At 33.9% G+C, this 15,951-nt stretch overlaps 1 protein-coding gene across 1 annotated transcript in view; it reads left to right on the top strand.

The window, feature by feature from the left end:
- The window catches only part of GRID2 (glutamate ionotropic receptor delta type subunit 2), a 1,309,423-nt gene that overhangs the window by 1,015,407 nt on the left and 278,065 nt on the right, over positions 1-15,951 (top strand). The window contains 1 exon segment of the mRNA XM_021100736.1: positions 13,970-14,282. Coding sequence (XP_020956395.1) covers positions 13,970-14,282 — 313 coding nt within the window.

Genomic DNA, 15,951 nt, shown 5'->3' with positions numbered 1-15,951 from the left:
GGGTTCACACCACCTACATGAGCTAAAAATGTTAAAATCTAGGCTGCTAAAGTCAGAGGACCTGGCTGATAACATGATATGGAAAAAAACTGTGAAGTTAATGACTTCTTCATAATGACGGCGAGTTCTCCAAGCAGGACACAACCCTGAAATTATCCCTTCCCTTTCTAAATGTAGGGCTGTTTAAAAGCACCTGTTTCTCAGAGTTTCTCTCTTGATGCAGCGGAAATGAATCCAACTAGGAACCATGAGGTTGCGGGTTCCATCCCCGGCCTTGTTCAGGGGGTTAAGGATCCAGCATTGCTGTGAGCTGTGGCGTAGGTCGCAGACACGGCTTGGATCTGGCGTGTTGCTGTGGCTCTGGTGTAGGCCAGTGGCTACAGCTCTGATTTGACCCCTAGCCTGGGAACCTCTATATGCCATGGGTGTGGCCCTATAAAGGCAAAAGACAAAAAAAAAAAAAAAAAGCACCTACATCTCTTATCACGCAGCAAAGAGCCACTTAATTCAACTGTTTTGGAAATCTTCTCTGGGCAAAGCAGTGTGAAAATATTTAAGGGGATGGAAGACTGTGAAAATAAAGCCCCTGCCTCAAAAAGTGTGTAACTGAGAAGATATTTATGGGATAAATACTAAATGAGAGATACAGAGAAACAGGAAAAGGAGGGATAAAGCTCCCAGGGGAAATGTCATGACCTCACATAAAAAATACAAATATATACTTGTATGTATATGTGTGTACATACACACAAAGAGAGAGAGAGAGAGAAAGAGACAGACTTGTGATAACTACAGTATTTCCAAGGGGACTTTAAAATTCTATCACTGTGTAATATAGTGTCCATGGCATGGGTTCAGATGAAGAGAGAGAACTCGAAGGGATGTGTGGTTTCTGGGAAGAAGCTTAGAAATGAGACTAATAAAGACAACATAAAAACTAAGCTATTCATACAGTTTTGTTACTATGGTGGTGTCAGAGATGAAACATCTATTGAAATAATGAAAAATACTAATTTCTAGAAATAATGTGGCAAGCTCCAAGAAACAACTTTTAATTGCTTATATTAGGCAAGAAAAAGGAAACATTCTATTGCTCATATTAGGCAAGATTAAATTTTAAGATTAAATTTTAAGATTAAATTCTATTGCTTATATTAGGCAGGAAGAAGGAAACATTCTAAAAAACTCTTCAAGGGAAAATGATTAAATTTATCAGAGTGCCAGCATAGTCATAAACACTTAGTACCTACCACCTGCTTTTTATGTGCTGAAAATTCAAAGGTGACAAAAATAGTTGTTGCTTTAAGTTCTTTGCAGCCTTTAGGAAGATTAAATAGCTCTGTGAGTGCCTGTATGTGTGTAGTACCCAAAGATATATTATGTAGAGTTTGGTCAAATATTGGAAAAAATATATAGAAATACGTGTATGTACAGATAGAAAAAAATCTAAAAGGATGTGTATCAATCTGAAAACAATGTTTATCTATGGGGAAATGTGGAAAAGACTGATAATTGTCCCTAAATATCTGTTCCTTCCTTTCTTAGTAACATAGCTCCTAAATTATAGCCAAAAACAGACTGTCCACAATATATATTTCTTGGTCTCTCTGTGGTCATGTGACCAAATTCTAACCAATGAGAATGAAAATAGAAGTGTCATGAGAAGCTTCTTGAAAATGTACTTAAAGGAGGATTTTTGTTCTTATTCTGATCCTCCTCATTCCTCGCCACCGGAATGCCAGTAGAATGGCTGTAGTTTAAAGGGCCATCTTTAAACTATGAGCTCGAAGTTTTGTAATGAGGAGAGTAGAACAGCAAGAGGTTACGAGTCTCTTTGTCAGCCTGTCATTCTCAGCCATGAAACTTCTGCTATATTGACATTTAGGCCAGTGATATTTTGAGCGGAGGCCGGTTTTATATAATCTGATGCTTTAAAAACTAAAATGTATTCATACATTGCTTTTACAGTTTAACATTTAAATGTATGTATTTTTCATCTTAGTGTTGCTTTTCTGTGTTTTATAGATGACAAACTCACTAGCCAGTGTTGCAATATATAAGTTTTACTGCTACATTTTGTTTTTACACGGGCCTATCTTCTATGTTGAGCGAAATGGACTTGGATGATTTAACTTACCTGACACATTTACACATTCCACTGAAAAGTCAAGTTTTCAGATTTCTTTTCTCACATGTTTAACAGCTAAAACTTGGAAAATGTTTAACTTACAAATAAGTACCTGACAGCAATATTCATTGACTTCTCATATTTGAATCCTGTCAAAAATATTTTATTCCTTATTGTTTCTAGTAGGCTTAGAGACATTTTTAAAATTATTCCATTATTGAAATTTTAGAAATTTTGGGGATTTCTATTCACTTAAGCTTTCAAAGCAAACATAAGTATCTACCTTCTTTTTAGATCTCAGATAACATAACCATGTAATAATAGAATAAATTTTAATATATTAATCTAAATTAAAAAAAAGGTGACTTCCATGAACCAGTAGTTGCCAGATTTCAGGAACGCATACTCCCAAATATTATAGCTTGAGCAGATTACCCCAGAAAATTCCATTAGTTGCCACAGTTGATGTAAGTTTTAAATTCCAACAGCGATAACACTGGAGTGCCAGCCAAGATTCCGAGTCTATGTGTGAGAAGAGAGGACAGGGAAGGCAAACGTGACTTTATAAGAGAGAAGCAAAGGAAGCAGAGAACATACAGGACGCCAGTCATTTAATACAGGTGTTCAAGTGCAGGACATAGATCTGAACTTGGTATCCACAATGTTGGCTAAGGGAAAGGGACTGAAAGGCCAGGGTGCCGAGATAGTACCCTCAGGAAGGCATCACTTCCGGAGCAGCGGGAGACAATAGAGAAGATACGTGCTCCTTAGAGACAGTGGTGATAAAGGTAAAGAGTGCACTAAAAGATGAAAATTAAGAATTCTATAGAAACTAAGCAGACGTAACACCTACCAACCACCGCCACAGACATCCTCCATTTAAGAAAGCACGTCCCTCCACTGACAGAACAAGACTATTAAACTAAGGACCTTGTCTACAAATTATCTAGGAATAGAAAAATAATCGGACAGATTCCATTCAAAACTACTCTTAAAAAAAGAAAATATGGCACACTCTCTCTCTCCATATATGTATATACACATATATATTCTTTTTAGAGCCACACCTTCGGCATGTGGAAGTCCCAGAGTCAGGGGTGAATCAGCTGCAGCTGCCAGCCTATACCATAGCCATAGCAACACGGGATCCAAGCCATGTCTGCAACCTGCACCATAGCTCCTGGCAATGCTGGATCCTTTACCTACTGGGTGAGGCCAGGGATCAACCTGCATCCTCATAGATTTTCGTCGGGTTCATTACCTCTGAGCCACAGTGGGAACTCCCATGGCAGTATATTTTGAAAGTCGGCCAACATTCTTCTCCTGTAGATAGCCATGAAGCAAAGTAATATTGTAACATGACACTCCAAATTGAATTAAATGTCTCAAATGAGCATTTGAAATGTTTTAGAAGGAATATCTAACAGAATCAGAAATTCAAAAGGGAATCATTGAAATAGCCAAATGACAAAAAAAATGCAGCAGTCTCGGGATCTATATTGAAAAACAAAAGGCAAAAATTGTAAGAAGTAAAATACAAATTGCTCAAAGGGAGAGGAGATTAAATTACACTGAAGAACAAGGAAAATAATTAAAATGAAATAAATAGAAAGGTTCAGAGTGAAAAATTCAAAGTGGAAAATAGGCCAAATATATGTACATATGTATTTGAAGTCTCTGAAGAAGAAAAGCAACACAATGCTACAATTAATATTAAATCTACAATTTAAAGAAACTTTCTGAAAATAAAACAAATATGCATACTGTTCCTAGCAAAGCTGATCCAGGAAAATAAACTCTGAGCTATATTTAATACAACTATTAGACTTAAAAGACAAAGAAAAAATCCTCAAGCCATCAAATTCCTTTTGATGGTAAAAAGTTAAATGACTTTCAGACTTCTCAAGAGCAACACACAATGCAAGCTAGCACTAGAGAAGCACTATCAATATCTTTAAAAAAATAGTCTAACAAATACGACTAGGAACCATGAGGTTGCGGGTTCGATCCCTGGCCTTGTTCAGTCGTTAAGGATCTGGCGTTGCCATGAGCTGTGGTATAGGTTGCAGACGTGGCTAGGATCCTGCATTGCTGTGGCTCTGGAGTAGGCCTGCGGCTACAGCTGATTCCACCCCTAGCCTGGGAACATATGGATGCCACGGGAGCAGCCCTAGAAAAGGCAGAGAGACCAAAAAAAAAAAAAAAAAAAAAAAATAGTTTAAGCCAGATTCTATATCCATTCAAGATCTCCTTCATGGCTATGTAGAAAATAGTTTTAAACAAATAAGCACTAAGAGAAAAGTGGACACTTGAAACCTACCCAATCAAACTACCAGTGTATGAACTTCATTCAACCAAGAAATAATAGGAGAAACTTGGCAAAAAGACTATTAGTGATCATTAAGTATATGTAGCTGTAGAACTGATGCTAAAACAAGCTTAGAAAGATAGGTTAAATGATAATGTGAAATCATCATCTGGTGTAAAAATGAAAGAATGATTTTATTAAACACTGGGAGAAAAAGAGGGAAAGACAGGGAAAATAGAATATTATTATTAACTAGTATAGGCAAGTGAAAGTCACCTATTTCTTTTAAAACTAAAAAAAAAAAAAAAAAAAGTAAAAGTTTATGTGAAAAAAAGTAGGGAGTAAAGGTACTATGCAAGTGTAAAGCCAACCACCATAACAAAAGTACAAACCATTCTAAAAAGAAAAAGAAAAAAATAGCAAAAACAAACCACAGAGGAAAACACAGTAAACATAACAAAATTCAACAGCAATAATTAACATAAATAATGAAATCTCTCTTTTATTTATATACCAAATACGACATCCCAGTAATATACTATATTCTCAAGCACACATGAACATTAACAAAAATTTGTCATGGATTAGATCTCATAGACTGTTAAATTCCACTGAAGGGATATATTACGAAGTAATTTCTCTGTTCGAAATACCACAAAACTAGAAAAAAATAAAAATGTAAAAATTTTCCATCTGAGTTTAAGAAAGCCTTCTACGAAACAACTTTGGGAGAAAGGAGAAATACAAACATTTACTACAGAACTTTTTAAAGTAGTGTCAATGAAAACATTGCATATCTAAATCTGCAAGGAATATTTAAAGGAGTGATTCATAATCATAAAAATCCATGTCAATACCAATGAGAGACTAAAAATAAGTATATATAACTCCATCTTCAAAAGCTAGAAAGAGTACAACAAATTTTAACAGAAGATATAAGGAAGATAAAAGGAGAACGTAATAAGGTAAATAATTTTAAGCAGAGTAATAACGTAAACCCTGGTTCTTAAAAAATATCAACAAAAGAGACAAATCATTAGTAATCCATTTCAGTAAAAAGTGGAAAACTTAGTTCAATTTACACAATTACACAAAATGTTATCAAGGAATGAGCCCACAAGAAAGGACTAGGCCCAGAGTGTTTTATAGGTGAACTCAACCAGTCCTTTAGAGAACAGATAGTTTCAGTGCTATTTCAGACTTAGGAAGACTAAGATACACATCAACTAAATGCAAGACATGACCCCAGACTAAACCGATAGGACAGAACAATACTGGGACCAATGACAAAGTTGTAATATGAACTGCAGATTAAAGTATGGTATTGCTGTTAAATTTCCCGAATTTAATAACAGTGCTTCGGTTCTGCCTACAGAGTATCATTGTTATTTTAAATAACATATATATATATATATGCATTCTGAAAGAGGATGAAGTTAGACCTGCATGAATAGAATAGAATAAATAGAAAAGTAAAATATTTAAAGCCAAAAACTCTGTTAAAATATGATTTCTGACTAAAGTAAATTATATTATCTTTGAGTCCACTCAGAATCCCACAGTGATTTATGAATTTATGTGAATGATTTAAAATGCACTCGAAGATATATTTACATAGTTTTAGCTTAAAAAATTCTGAAGGTGAAAAAAAGAGAAACAAGAAATTCTTTAACCATAGATATTGAAATAAAGGTAAACTAATTTAAATTGTATGAAATTAGACCAATAGAAAAGAATAGAAAACTCGGGTGGGGGGGTGTTTGAGAGAGAGGTAATGTATGAATTAAGCATATGTTGAGAGAATAATTTCAAATAAGGAGAGAAATTATACATTCTCCAGGACAATACTGAGGTAGTAGACTAATTAGAGAGGGAAAGTAGTTAAGTTCACATCACTTTGACTCTAGAGACAACCTGCCGAGGTTGGAATCTTGGATCTTAGCTGGATGATCTTTTAGACAAGACAAGACAAGGCTTTATCTGTGTCTCAGTTTTCTTATCTATAAAATAAAAACAATAATAGTATTTACTTCAAAATGTTTGAAAAGGCTAATTGAATTAAACATTGAAAAGTATTTAGCTCATAGTAAGTGCTATGTAAATGTAAATAGTAGTGGCTGTAGTTATAGTAGTAACGAAATATCTTTGGTACTTGTATTAATTGGAGTGTTAGTTGCCTTATGGTGTACTAAGCTATAATCAGATTAATACCATTCTTAATATTACTCAGCCATAAAAAAGAATGAAATTCTGCCATTTGCAGCAACATGGATGGACTTAGAGAATGTGATGCTTAGTGAAGTAAATCAGACAGAGAAAAACAAATACTCTATGATAGCATTTCTATGTAGAATCTAAAAAGCAAAGTGAATATATATAGCAAAACAGAAGCAAACTCAGGCATAGAAAATAAACCAGTGATTACCAGTGGGGAGAGGGAAGGACAAGATGAGATTTAGGATTAAAAGATACAAAGTACTATGTATAAAATAGATAAGCAACAAGGGTGTATTACACATCACAGGGAATTATAGCCATTATTTTGTAATAACTTTTAATGGAGTATAATCTATAAAAAGAATCACTGTGCTGTATTCTTGAAATTAGTATAATATTGTAAGTCAACTGTACTTGAACTAAAAAATTAATACCATTCTTTGAATGAGCTTGCACGTACTCTGCATAGAAGTTTAAAAACGTAAAAGCATCAAGAGAGTTACAGCAGTAGTCATCTTATTAGAATTTAAATGTTTTATTTATAATTTTTTGTTCTTTAAAATTTTTCTAGAATTTTGAAGTATGATCCTAACTTCAGTATAAAAGTTACTTTAACAGCAATTTCATTGGTTCTATCTGGAGATTTATTCATTTCCAGTGGTATATTTAAAAAGTAGTGGATATTATGCTATGTGTTTATAGTTGAAACTGAAATATTAATCTGACAGTGACATATTAAAACATAGCCATGTTTCAAAGAAATACATAAAATATTGGCATTGAGAAAATTAATAATTTGTGATTAATTTGACAATTTGATTATTTTTCTTTTCTCTAGTACTTATGCTTTTGATTTCTCCTATGGACAGTAATAACTCTCATATTCCATTTACTTAGAAAGGACCGTTGAAACTTTTTAAAGTTTTTAGACTTAAAAAAGTCTTTAGCACAAAGATGTTTATCTTTCCATATTAGTGAAAAGAGAATGATCATAATATAAGGTCTCCTCAATCAATAATTTTTAGAATTAAAATTTCTAAGTTGGAAAGGCTCTTCTTACATTATCAATTTAGTTCATGGATTGCACAGATGAGTAATCAAAAATGATCAATGTTTGGCTGTTTGGCCGAAGTCGGGTTATATGTCAATAACTGACGATGTAAGAGTTGAATACATGCTCCCTTTCTTCTTCCCTCATACCTTTCCTTCCTTCCATCCTCCCTCCCTCCCTCCCCTTCCCTTCCTTTCTTCCTCTTTAGCATTTCTTCGGTGCTTACTTTCTACCAAGCAAGCCTGAAATTTTTACACTAAAACATTATTTCAAGACCAAAGAATATAAAAGAATATTTAAGAAAACTGTCAAGAAAATTTAAGAATCTCTAAGTACATTCTTGTGAAGAACAGGAGAAAAAAAAATGTATGGTTTAAAGTTGACTAGACAGAGATAGATCTATTGCTTGTTAAATGTGTGCTGAAACTTTTCTATAACTGTTTTTCTTCAACTTTGTGCAAAAAAATCTTTAAGAAGAAGTGATAAAGGGAAAATACTATAAGGAATTGAAGCTCATGGTAGGCCTTTGCTTTTTTTTTCTTTTTAGGGCCATACTTACAGCGTATGGAAGTTCCCCGGCTAGGGGTTGAATCTGAGCTGCGGCTGCTGGCCTACACCACAGCCATAGCAACACCAGATCCAAACCACATCTGTGACCTGCCCTCAGCTCAGGGCAACACCAGATGCTTAACCCACTGAGCGAGGCCAGGGATCAAACTTGTGTCCTCAGGGATACTAGTTGGGTTTGTTACTGCTTAGCCACAGTGGGAACTCCAGTAGGCACTTTTAATGAGTTCAAATTTCCAAGTCCAAATGAATGTTATTCTAGGGGAATAAATGCATTTCCTGAGGTGATATATGAGTTACTATAGATAGTACATACAAAACATGAAAAAGAGGGTTGTTATATAGATGGAGATTGGCATATTCAAAATTGGAAAATTTATTCTGACAGAGCGATGAGTTTGATTTCATTCTCTGATAAAATTATGGAATAGATTATTAATCACATGTGTTTTAGGTGTTTAAAAAAGTAAACAGTTCATTTTCTTTTTTGATGGCATTAGCTATTCATAAGAATATGAATATCTGATTACTCATGTATTTTGTGTTCAATAAGACCTTTTGCAAAATGCTTTTAATATATAGAGAAACTTGGCTGGATGACAGAATAGTAAAGATTCTTGTAGGTGATTTAAAAACCATAGGTAGAGGGTTAACTAATGAGCTATTGTCAAAGGGGAACACTTTGAACTTGCCCATTTACTCTTAATCAATATTTTACCAGTCATGTGGATGAGGAATTAAAGGCCTGTGCAAATTTCAAAATGGTGCAAAGCTAGCAGAAAAAGTTGATAGACTGGTTGATAGTAAAATTCAAAATATTTCAGATAGATATGATGGTCAGAAGAACCAAAGAGTGAAGTTGATGAAAAACAAATATAACATCCAATATTTTGCCTCAAAACCAACTGCTTAGGTCTTGTGAGGACTTCCAGATTGATAATGTTTTATTTTAAAATATTTTAAAAAATATATCAGATCCTGAGTTTATTATATGTCAGTGTTGTAATTCACCTGGTAAAAATGACTCAGGCTCCAATTTCATTTTTTAAAAAAAACTATATTCTCCATATCATTTAAGAAGCATTGATGGATTAGACTATATTCACAGAAGAATGACCTGTATTTTGAGAGATACGAAAATCGTATCTTGAGAAGAGTGATTGAAAGCAAATGTTTTTTTTTAATTTTGAAATAACATTTCTGAGTAGGGAATAAGGCAGTGTTCTTCAAGTATTTGAAAGATTGTCATAGGGCAGATCTACTTAGATTTATAGTGTGATATATCAGTTACAAAACTTACATACTCAATAGGGGATACAGGGAAGCGTATATCACTTCATACTAACATCAGGGTTTTATATTAATTAGAATATCTCAAATGTAAATTGTTCATCCTGGCAATTGGACTTGATATTATATTAAGTAAAATCTGTGGAGCATGCAACATGACACTAGGTATATAGTAGGTATTAAATATATGCGTAACTATTAGCATTATCAACATAATGTCAGCATTATGGTTCAAGCACAAGTTAGATGATTATTTGTTACATATGATGATCTTTTTCAAGTTCAGGAAACACTGGAAGAGGACTGATTTGAGTTGAATACCTCTAGTGTGATCTTGGACATGTAAAATGTAGGTGTTTTTGAGACGTCTAATGGAACTATCCGTTATGGAACTGCATAAATCAGTCTAGACGGCAGACCTCAGCTCTCTCTATAGAAAAATAAATTTGTACATTTGTAAATCATGTGTGTAGATGGGAGTCAGTGGAGGTAATGGATGTGAGTGGGAATACCTAGGCAGAGGCTTTTGGCTCACGTCCAGACGATCGCCAATACCATCCTGGAAAGGAACAGAGAAAGAGACTGATAGCATGACATGAAATCCAAGGAAAAGAATGTGTATGGTGGGGAGAACTATCATCACTGTCAGATATTTCAAGAAGCTGAAACAGATGAGCACCTAATTATATCCATCTTGATTGACTAGTGTGAATCAATAAGAAGTATTGTGTCCATTGTGTAGTAGATTATTCAATAATACGGATACGAAAGAGTCTTCCCAGAGAGACTGGGAAGTGTGGAAATAGAGACAAATCTTTAGGGAAAACTGACCATGAAAAGGTTAGCAATGAGATCCTGCTGCGTAGCACTGGGAACTATGTCTAGTCACTTATGATGGAGCATGATAATGTGCGAAAATAGAATGTGTACATGTATGTGTAACTGGGTCCCCACCAGGCTGTACAGTAGAAAAAAAAATCGTATTGGGGAAATAACTATTTAAAAAATAATAAATAAATAAATAAATAAATAAATAAATAAATAAATAAAATAAACAGAGAAAGGGTAGTTATGGCTAGTCAGAGGTCATAGTAGAAGGAAAGGCTTTTCTCTTTTTTTTATTTTAATGAGAAAAAGGTAAAGAATCTTTTCATAGGGTATCTTCAGTTGATAGGATGATGTTGAATACTTAAGAGAAGTTTAAGGACCTGAAATGGAGGGAAGTGGTTGAGAAATTTACTGATGGCAGGTTGGCATTAGATGGGAGGACAGCTGCTCTATTGCAAATAGAAGTTAAATAGGCGGAATGTGGGATACAGGTTGAGATGTAGAAATAAGTGTGAATTTTAACTTATTATTGTGTTTTCTATAAAAATAGCAATGGATATTTCTGTGTTCTCTACAAAAATAGCAATGGATATCATCTGAGAAATAAGGGGAGTGAGAAAATGAAATGTTTTATGAAGCTAAGCATATGAAAAGTGAGTTGACATACGTATACACACATACAGAGACAAATCATAGAAAGAGTGAGGCAGGAGGGAAGGCACTTCCTTAGGAAGGTGTATACAAATCTCAGAGACAGGAAAATATGTGTGTGTGGGTATGTGTTGTGTGTATGTGTAAATGCATTTATGCAGTTTGAAAAAGCCCATTAAGTGATTCTAATATGTTCACAGAGAGACAGGAAATTTCTTCTTGGAAACAGAATAGCCAAGTGTGGAAAGTAGACCAGAAGTTAGGAAGTTCTCCATAGAACTAAGACAAGCCATTATTATATTTAATAAATATTTTATGTAGCACAGGGAACTCTACCCAATATTCTGTGATAATCTATATGGAAAAAGAATTTGTAAAAGAATGGATGTATGTATATGTATAACTGAATCAATTTGTTCTACAACAGACATTGTCACAACATTGTAAATCAATTATACTTCAATAAAACTTTAAAAAATGAAAAAATAAATATTTTAGCACATATGAAATAATAAGCTCCTTTTTTCCAAAATAAAATAATACAAACACAATATTCCCTAGATATTTTCATTACATTATAGAAATTCACTGTGATACATACAATAAATATTATTAAAATTGGTATAGTGACTATTCCAATTCATAATCATTTAAATGTAAGACATTTAATTATCTATTATAAAAATATTTATGAACATTTACAAATATTCAGTCAACATGTCAGCAAATTCCTCCTTAGGTGGAATTTTCTGACTTTAGTTGAGTCATAAAATGCTTTGGGTCACTACTACATCAATTTATAAGTTACTGATCCACTGTACTTTAATATCCTGAAAAAGGAAATGCACTTTCTGAGAGCCTAATTGAATTTTGAGGAGTTATTATTCACCATTAACATTGAGATAAATGAGTCAGCTAACAATAGTCATACTAATCATCGTTATATTCATTTCACAAATAAATAAATTGAAGCTCAAAATAGATAGGACTAGAGAGCTAAAGATACAGGTTGAATTTTCATTCTGAAAAGATCCAATTCCTAGCAACTAAGCTATACAAAGTAAATATATGAACATGAAAGCAATAATTATTTCTCTGAATATTCATTTCCATATAGTGTTGCTAAGCTTAATACCTCTGAGTTGATAATCCTAAACTCATAGGCCTTATGCTAATATAGCCTTGTTGCAATGTAAATAGTACATTAAGAAAAGCAAAATTTCAGACTCTTTTAAGGTAAAAATTGCCCTAAAATCAGGTATCCTAATTGCCTACAATATGAGTCATTTGGAAAATGAGTGATTTCTCACAATATGGTAAAGTGGTTATGAGCACAGGCTTTGGAGTCAGAAAAAAACATTGCTTTAATATCTGGCTTCTAAACTTCTTAACTGTGAGAACTAAATCAATTACTTAAACTCTCGAAGTTTTAGCTTCTTTATCTATGACATGTAGTGGGAAACATAATTCATACCTCATTCTAAGGATTAAGTGAGAAAAGTTATTTAAAAACACTAAGCCTAGCAACAAATATGTATGGATGGGTTCACACACACACACACACACACACACACACACACACACAGCTCAACTGTAGCTAGACTTTTTGAGGCCATTATTACTTCAGAGACTAGATACCTGAATTGGTTTAGCATTCCACCAGGCATGTTACCTTTCATATCTTTTATTCTTCCAAAAGCAATAAAACCAGTTTTTATATTCTTTCATAGGACTATTTAGAAAGAGAAAATAATAATGAAAATGTTCAACAATTTATTATTGTTTCTGTTTGTCTGGAAGGAGCTTCCTACAGCTTTAGTCACAGCCTCAAATCATTATTTCAAACAAGATGCATCTTTCAAATTTTAATATGTTTTCGGGAGTTCCCATCGTGGCTCAGTGGAAACAAATCCATCTAGTATCCATGAGGACATGGGTTTGATCCCTGACCTTGCTCAGTGGGTTAAGGATCCGGCGTTGCTGTGAGCTGTGGTGTAGGTTGCAGATATGGCTCGAATCCCCTGTTGCTGTGGCCTTGGTGTAGACAGGCAGCTATACCTCCAATTAGACCCCTAGCCTGGGAACTTCCATATGCTGCAGGTGCAGCCCTAAAAAGACATAAATAAATAAGTTTTCACAAAGAATTTAAATGCCAAGTAATTTTCTCTGTTCTCACTGAAGTTCTGCTCTGTGCTTTATATATGTAAAATAGCATTTGCAGGGTTTTTGATTGCCAACACTAAGGATCTAAGGAGACACACACTGAGAATAATGGTTATCACTCCAAGAAGAATTACCTGTTTCCCTAATCTTTAACTGTTCATTAAAATGTTTCTGAGATTTAAAAAATAAAAGTACGATAGATACACCCAACATATGATGTAACTTAGGGCTATGAAAGTTCTAATAAACTCTTAATATATTTAGAGCCCAATAACATAAATTTTGATGCAGAGAAATCTAAATGAAGGATGAAATGCCATGTTGAATTTTTAAAATAACTAACCCAATAATTTATAAGTTAAGAACATATTGAATATCTTGAGAACCTTTTCTCAAAAGTAATTCCTTAAAATAAATTTTACCTTTGCACTGTGTTAGTGATGGTTTGATAAAATGACCCAAGGAAAGAAGACAATTTCCTTCAGATAGTGTCCACGTCTGAAATATTCTTCACTGATTTCACATGCACTGATAATATGAACAAGGTAATTTGTCTAACTCTGGTGGGCCAAGTTTTGCAGTAGGAAATGCAAAATTCACAAGTAGCTCTCTTTTCTAAGAAGTCTCTGCAGTGTTTTTCAGTGTGTGTAAAAAGGCTTAAGATGTTGCTGAGATATCATTTTGTTTCCTCAAGACAAGGTAGAGTGCCACAAATCAGGTTGTTTTCCAGAATGTTAATGTATTTCTTTCTCTTTCACTTTCTCAGAGAGCCGACATAGGGATTTCTGCTTTAACCATTACCCCAGACCGTGAGAATGTGGTGGACTTTACAACACGTTACATGGACTACTCAGTGGGGGTCCTACTTCGAAGGGCTGAGAAGACAGTGGATATGTTTGCCTGTCTTGCACCATTTGATCTCTCTCTATGGGCTTGCATTGCTGGCACAGTCCTTCTCGTGGGTCTTCTGGTCTACCTCCTGAATTGGCTTAATCCTCCACGCTTACAAATGGGATCAATGACGTCTACTACTCTCTACAACTCCATGTGGTTTGTGTATGGATCCTTTGTACAGCAAGGTAAGGAGCAAAATGTGTTTAAGTATAAAAATGACATGCAATGCTTTATATGCTGAGAATTTAGTTTAAAAAGTTTCTGTATTTTGCCATCACTCAGTGTTCTAAAAGGTCTTCACAGCAATCTCAGAAAAGAATATTCCTAGTCTTTCCTGATGGACCTCAAACAGCAGATTTCCAGCAAAAAAAAAAAAAAAAAAAAAAAAAAAAAAGGTTTGGTTTCTTTTGATGTTAAGTTCAATTTCACCAACAAAGCCAAAAATGAATGTCAGAGGTAAGGTTCACAAGAAATTCAAGATAAGGTTTTTCCTTCCTAAGCTCTAACATCCTGAGAAATAGCCTTACTGGAATGAAAATACTTACAACCAAAGCAGATTCTGTTTAATTATTTACAGATGTAGGAGATGTTGAAAAGTGCTCTTTGTTGAGAGACATTATTTCACACATTAGAAATATTCATTGGCAGTAAAAAGACTTTAAGATTCTAATAAGAAATTTTGTCTTTCACTTTAGTATATAGCCTTTGCCAATGACTTAACTTACAATTTCATTATATTCTAAAGACTGTCACTCTTGTTCAATATTCTATCTGCCTTACTCTCTCTTTAAACTTGTCTAGTTAATTCTTTGACTCTCACTGTTTCAGAATAGAATAATACTTACTGAACCCCTTATTGGAGGCTACTGCCATCACAGAAAATGAAATAAATCATATGTAAGAGATTTATAGTTTCTTAAAACTTACCACATGTATTGGGAAGGTGAAATATGCATGTCACAATGGAAACACATGATGATTTTGCCTTAACATTTATACTCTCAATGACATCATACTTTTTGTTCACACTTGATATTGGATCTTCCATTAAATTTCATTCTTTCTGGTCTCATTTGACTAATCATAAAGTTTGTCTAGACTTTTCATCTCTACTTTCTCACTTAAAACATACCCCTTAAACCTACATAATAATGCTTTTTTCCACCTGTACCTTTCTGCATCAAGGGCTCTGATAAAAGTTATATTTTATCACAGATATTTTTTGGTCCATTCATTAACCACCCATCTAGTAAGTATTTAATCTACACTATTTATTTAAGGTCTTTTCTAGGCACTGATTATACAATTTATACTATAGAAATATTCTGATTATAGTGTGGAGAAAATTGAAAAAGAACAATATGGCAAAGGAGACATATTATGAGAGTATTATAATAACTAAGTAGAGGTTTACTGTGGCTCACACAAAGGTAAGATGGCACTGAGAATCAAGAGAAGGGTATTTATTGATGAATTAGAATCAATAGAACTTAATAAATTATTTAGTAGTCGGGAATTTGTACTAAAGAAGAAGGAGGTTTTATACCAGGTCTCTGGATTGGGAAATTATGCGTATTGGATGTTGACATCACTTTCTGAATTAAAAAAAAAAAAGAGGAGCCAATATGATGCAGAAGTGATGCATTCATTTTGATACATTAGAGTTTGAGGTATCTGTGAAATATCCAAGGGCATATTTCTGATGCTTGCTAGTGGTTTGATACACCTATCAGAAGCAGAGAAGAAACATCTTGGCTAAACATGTAAATATTTAGGAAATATTGGCATGTAGGGAGTAATTAAAGCCATAGGAGTGAATAAGATCATACAGAGTAGTTACTCTCAACTGAATAT

The sequence above is a fragment of the Sus scrofa genome, chromosome 8, assembly GCF_000003025.6.
Source record: "Sus scrofa isolate TJ Tabasco breed Duroc chromosome 8, Sscrofa11.1, whole genome shotgun sequence".
NCBI lineage: Eukaryota > Metazoa > Chordata > Mammalia > Artiodactyla > Suidae > Sus > Sus scrofa.
The sequence above is the reverse complement of the archived record's forward strand: the minus strand, read 5'-3'. Positions and strand labels throughout refer to the sequence as shown.